This window comes from Triticum urartu, chromosome 5A (assembly GCF_056163025.1).
Source record: "Triticum urartu cultivar PI428250 chromosome 5A, HENAU_Tu73, whole genome shotgun sequence".
Classification (NCBI taxonomy): Eukaryota; Viridiplantae; Streptophyta; class Magnoliopsida; order Poales; family Poaceae; genus Triticum; species Triticum urartu.
Window position 1 is genome coordinate 608,006,742 of NC_141877.1, and position 6,629 is coordinate 608,013,370.

Consider the following 6,629-nt stretch of genomic DNA (forward strand, 5'->3'; position numbering starts at 1 on the left):
CACCTTCTTCCTCACTCGTACAGAAAACGCCTGATCCTCTTCTTCCACTCCTACAGAAATCCCCAGCCCTCCTTTTTCCCTACTATAGGCTTGTCTCTGGCTACTCTGCTCAAACCCGTGAGCTCGGCGCGACGCCCATAAGGAAAATGGAGTCGGCTGGCCCCAGCGCCAAGAAGATGAGGCTCCCGCCAGCAGCGACGCCGGTTGTAGATCCCGCACCCGGTAGCGCGGGGAGAAGTGGCGAGCGCCCCCCCACCCGGATCTGAGGAACCGGTAGAATCTCCGGTGGACCGCATCAGCGATCTCCCGGGTGTCATCCTTGAGGAGATCATCTCGCTTCTCCCCACCAAGGATTGCTGCCGCACACAAGTCCTCTCAACTTGGTGGCGCCCTCTATGGCGCACCGCGCCCCTCAATCTCGACTGTCGTCAGATATCTGTCCTTCCTGAATTTGATCTCCTCAGAGCCATCGTCTCTTCTCACCAGCAGGGCCCCGTTCAATGCCTCTGCATCCCGACAAGCTACCTGCTGTCCATACCCTGGAAGGTGGACGCTTGGCTGACATCCCCTGAATTCGGAAAACTCCAGCAGTTTGAGTTCTACCATTACCACGAAAGTTTCATACCACAAACATACCAAGAATTCGTGCCCACACCACCGTTGTCCATCTCGCGGTTTTCCTCCTCTCTCCACACCGCCACCTTCGCCCGGTGCCATCTACCAGACGATCTGGTACAAATGCTTCGACTCCCACTGCTAAAAAAACTTTCGCTTGTGGTGGTTTATCTATCGGAGGCCTTACTGCACAGCATCGTCCACTCCAGTTGCCCTGCCCTAGAGCGCTTGCTGATTGTTTTGGGAATAGAAATCGGTATCAATTGTCTCCAAATAAAGTCGCCTCACCTTAAAAGCATTGAAATTTGTTTTAAAGGACAGCAGCTCATCATCAAACATGCCCCTTCACTTCAAAGGTTGCTCCTTCATAATTGTTATAAACCTTCATAAATAACTGTCATCTCTGCGCTCAAACTGGAGACCTTGGGTGTAATTCGTGACCCTTTAATAATCACAAGGAGTTGGTGTTTGGCTCCTCACTTTTTCAGGTACCGTACATATATTATCATCAACACATTTGTAATCATATGCTGCATTTTTCATTTGTGCGCATAAGTTTTATTTCATCTTGGAGTACACTTTGGGTACTAATATTATGTTATATGCTCAATGAAGAGTTCGTCCATTGATAGCCTATCAATGCTGCTGGATTTTGTCAAGATCATATATATCAGAATGTATAGTTTTGATCTGGACATAATTATTGGCTTGCTGCGATGTTTTCGATCTCTGGAGAATTTATACATAGAGGTGATGATTTCATGCACATTGAAAGCCCGTATATATTGTACTAGAATTAACTGTTCAGCTGCCGTTCTTTCGACATACTCTCTTTTCAGACCTTAACTGTTTTCAATCTTCATGTCTACTTAGGCAGAACCACATGGAGAAAAACATATAACCAATCGTTGGCGTAATAAGGACAAGGATTTTCTCAGTTCTCATGACATTCGTTTGAGGACAATAACGATGGGACGACATGGCGTGCTCATCCGCCTTGGCGAGGAGGAGGCGGTGGTCCCGCCTCTGTTGGATGCGGCGGTCCTCCGCGGCGATTGGTTGCGGGGCAGGCACAAGGTCTTGCGCCTGCTCACGCGTCTACATGTCGTCAAAGTTCATCTGCGCCCGTGGCCTCCGAAAGTGCCACGCTGCCATGTCATACACGCGGACGGCCTCGTGAGCGGTCTCGAACGTCCCGAGCACAAGCCGTATAGTACCGGAGCGGCTCTCCGCATAGTACAAGCCGGGGGCGGAGGCGGACGCCGCGGAAGCCGGAGCTGCTCCGGGGGCGCGAAGGCATGGCCCGCGGCGCGGGGAGTAGGCGCGGCGGCGGTGGCGAGGCACTGGAGCCAAGGAAGAAGGGGGCGGCGGGGAAGGAGGTGATGGATACGGCGGTTGGCGGGCGCCCCCGCGCTGGTTTTATAGAGCGCGCTGGCCGCCGGCGCGTCGCCGCTTTTTCACGTGCGCGCAATTTCTTTTAGCACCGGACTTTCGCGAGTCTGCTAGAGACGCGCTCGCGCGCGCAAAGGCGGCATCTTTTTCCGCGCACACCAAAAACTAGCATGTTTGTTGAAGATTCTCTTAGGAACGACGAGTGCGTGTCCTCCCGGAAAAAAAGAAGCAAGCGGCCTGCGCGCGGGAGCCGGTCCGCTTGGGTCGCGCAAACGCACTTGTGGGCCCGGCCAAGACTCATGGTGGAGACGGCCGACGCGTGTAGATGTTTACATGCGGATGTATAGAATCGTTTTCCTTTCCAAATCATGTTCGATCCTCCCTTTCCCTCGGACATGGAGCATGTGATCCCGAGGACTAGTGATCCCAGATGAACAGTAAAATCAGAAAAAATAGTAAAAAAATTTAAAAAAATCTGAATTTTTTTCAAGAAACTTTGATGTTTTTTCTACATGCATGTTAATTTTCATGATGAAATGACATTTGTGGAGGTCTCGGCAAAAAAATAAAATCATTCTCCAAAAAAACTGTTTTTGGAAGCATTTTGGAGCATCGATTTTTCTTTTTTACCGAGACCTTCATGAATGTTATTTTGTCATGAAATTTTGCACGCATGTAGAAAAAACATCTATGTTTGTTGCCAAAAATTCAAAAATTTTGAAATTTTAAATATTTTTTACTGTAGCAAAGGGTGCCTGTGAGCTCGAGCTCACAATAGCACTTTAGCTTTCCCTCCCTTGACTCACCGAAGTACCAACGCGTGTGGGCATTTGCCTGTGTATATGCCGTGTGCGTGTCCGTGTAGGTTTAGGAGTTCCAAACTCGGGTTTGCTTGCTAGGTCGGTTAGCTCCTATATATACCCATGTATAAGATGCTTTGTGCCCGGACTATCTGAGACGAAAATAAGAAAAACTAGAGGGCGCCATAAATCAATAAAACTAGACAAAACCTGATCGAGATCTGCCCTTGTATACTCGATTGAAACCTAGCCGCCGCAAGCCATGGCGACCAAGGCGGCGCGTTCCCAGCCCCGCCACCCCCCTGCTGGAGGATCTTCCCCGCAAGCCATGGCGACCAAGGCGGCGCGTTCCCAGCCCCCCCACCCCCCTCCTGGAGGATGTGCCCCGCACGCCATGGCGAAGGCGGCGCGTTCCCGGCCGTTCCTTATGATTGCCGACATTGTGAGCAACTACGACCTCCTCCGAGACCCTGGGTCGCTTGGCTTAGAGGTCGTGGAGTGCAAGAGGAGTGCCGTTGGCTGCGGGCCGACTGGCGTGCGCGTCTTGGAGGGCATCTCGCTCTACTTGGTCCGCGGCGGCGACGATGACGACCCGCTGCGCTACCCCCGGATGTGTATCCGCGTGTCCGACGAGGCGTTCGACCTCCTCAGCGCGGAGGTCGACGACAGGACGGCGCACTTCTGGGGAAGGAATCTCCGCATGTGCTGCCGCGTCTTCTCCATCCAAGGGGATGTCATGGTCATCAGCCTGGTGTTCGTCGCCAGCCACGATGCCAGACCTTTCCGGGCGTACTACCTCGTCTACGACTCCGCCACCGCGACCCTCTTCATGATCCCGTACCTGCCTCCGGATTGCCGAACCATCGCTACACGGTGCCCTCTCCCGGTGCGCCGCCAAGATGACGGACGCTATTCTCTGGCCTTCTTGGCCTGCAGATCCAACTGGGTGGGTGATGACGAGTCAGATGTTCTCTGCCTGTGGTCACTGCCGCCTCTGCCTCACAATATGAAGCCTCCGGCACTGCCGCGTCAGCAGAACGACATGGATCCGTGGGTGGCGAAGAGCCGTCGGCCTGCCGTTTCCGACCGCTTCAATGCGCACGTGGTCTTCTCGTCCAAGGACTATGCTTTCTGGGTCGATCTCATGCAAGGCATCTTCTACTGTAGCATCAGTGATGCTCTCAATGGTGGAGAGCCCGTGGATTTCAAGTATATCCCGTTGCCCAAGGACTGCAGCATGCCCACCGACATAATGGACGCGGTGCATGTGCACCGCAATATGGGCTTGGTCGGGGACTCCACCATCTGGTTCGTTGCCATCGAACCATCAGACAACAGTGCCAGACACACCAATGTGAAGGTTTGGACTATGGACCTCACACAGCTCATGTCCAAGAAGAAGACTAAGAAGTGGCAAAAACTTGGGGAGTTCAAAATGCAAAGCATCTGGCGGATGTATGCCTTCCGGAAGAAGGGGCTGCCGAGGACTGAACCCAGGTTTCCCGTCTGGAGGCAACAGCGCGGCGGTAGCGTACTTTACATGCTGCTGCCTAGGCTCAACGACAGGCATGCCCACCTTGTTGGCATTCACGTGGGGTGCAGCACAAATAAGATGCGTCTTCTGTCGTCCAGATCTCTCACCATTCCATGGATCGACCACCCTGTTGTGTTGCCTCTTGATTTCTTCACTCTGGGGGATACAGTCGTCTGAAGTATGCCTGCATGCACTAAGCTGCTAGTACATTTGAATTGCCATGTACAACCTTTTTTTTACTTGGTCAGTTTGTGTACTGGTAGTACACCACCTGCCTATTCTATTAACAGCAAGGAGCCCTTGCTTTTTTTTTTTTGCGGGGGAGCAAGGAGCCATTGCTGATAAATGTACTTTGGTGAAATATTACTTGAAACATGTTAACGTATTTATTTCATTGATTACAGTTACTCCTGATAGTCAAAATCTCTATGTGAATTATGCTTACATTAGATTTTGAATTGCCTCATGGGCACTGCTGAAAACATTGACATCCTTGTGCCAATCAAGGATGAGGACAGGTACCATTAGACATGTCTAGAATCTCACATATTCTAATTCTCGCTCCCATTCTTTTCTCTGGATTTTGTTAAAGGGACTGCTACAAATTACCTGACTGATTTTGGTAGCCATCCAATCCCATCCTCTCCAATTGTTGGATGGGTCAACGCTCCATTGCTTTTTTCTCCCCCCGCATCGGTGCCTCGATCGCTCCGTCGTAGAAAACAAGGCATTCGTCTCGGTTCATAAGGGCCTTTAGTCTCGGTTGTGCAACCGGGACTAAGAAATCGGGACTAAATGCCCCAACTTTTAGTCTCAGTTGTGTTACGAACCGGGACTAAAGGGGCTCCACGTGGCCACTGTGGAAAGGCCAGGCAGGAGGATATTTAGTCACAGTTGTTAACACCAACTGGGCTAAAAGGCAGCGCTGGGGTTTATGGGTTTTTTTTTGAAAGGAGGGGTTTAGGGTTTTGGAGGGTTAGTGGTTTCATATTGTGTTTCCCATTTCCTTTTTTTGTTTATCATTCAATAATTTTTCATTTAGGGTTTTCATTCTTATTTTATGTTTTCCATTCAACTCGACACTAGCTACTACATATAGCAATGAAGGTACACAACATTGTCATGAATATAGAGAAGTGACCTCTTTTTCTCCGTGCTTGGTCGAACAAAGTTTTCGTATATCTATTCGACGCTACTACGTATAGTACACGTTCATGCATATATACAATATATAACATATCTTGCGATTCCTAATATCTAATTGCCAAACACTACTAGAAAACAGGGCTATCGTTCGGGCCTGGCCAGCCCATTAGTCCCGGTTCTTCATGAACTTGGACCCATGGGGGGGGGGGGGGGCGATTAGACCCGGTTCATGAGCCCAGGGGGCCGGCCGGGGCCTCGTGGGCATTGGTCCCGGTTCGTCTGGACCCATTTGTCTCGGTTCTAGGCACGAACCGGGACCAATGGTCCTCGCTCCTGGCCCATATCCATTGGTACTGGTTCATGCCTTGAACCGGTGTAGAAGGGGGGCTTTAGTTCCGGTTCGTGGCACGAACCGGCACAAATAAATTGCCTATATATACCCATCACCGCGGCAGAGCACTCCACAGTGCTCTGTTTTTTCAAGCCGGCGAGGGGAGGGCATTTGGGTGCTCTAGTTCACCTCCTATGCACATGAGGTGTTCGATGAAATGCCCGAGCCACACTAGTTAAGCTTTCTCCTCTCGAAGCTCGACCTCGGAGCTCCATTTTTCCCGAGATTTGTCTAGATTTAGCGGTCCGTCATGCCCCGTCCCCGTTTTCACCGCCGTTGATCACCCGCGCCAATCTCGTCGCCGGCACCACCGTGGTGAGCCTCTTGTTCTTATCTTCTTTCTGATACTTGTCTGATTTTCTTACTTTAGATAGATATTTGTCTGATTTTCTTACTTTTGACACACATAATTATATATAATGCACGCAGATGAACCGGCAATGGATGTATGGTGACAGTCACACCTCTGAGTACATTAAGGGTGTGCATAATTTTCTCGAAGTGGCTGAGGCAAACAAGCAGAATGGTTTTTGTGTTGTCCATGCACTAAATGTGGGAATACGAAGTCTTATTCTGACCGGAAAATCCTTCACACCTACCTGCTTTACAAGGGTTTCATGCCACACTATAATGTTTGGACGAGGCACGGAGAAATAGGGGTTATGATGGACGACGACGAAGAAGAAGAGGACGATGACAACTATGTGCCCCCTGAATACGGTGATGCTGCAACGGGGGGAGCTGCTGAAGA

General features: G+C 50.6%; 1 protein-coding gene across 1 annotated transcript; it reads left to right on the forward strand.

Annotated features, from left to right (window-relative positions):
- Positions 1-3,201: 3,201 nt before the first annotated feature.
- On the forward strand, positions 3,202-4,606 carry LOC147973306 (uncharacterized). The gene has a single exon (XM_087524953.1). It carries the CDS (start codon positions 3,202-3,204, stop codon positions 4,516-4,518), a length of 1,317 nt encoding a protein of 438 aa, XP_087381079.1. The 3' UTR covers positions 4,519-4,606.
- Positions 4,607-6,629: the final 2,023 nt, after the last annotated feature.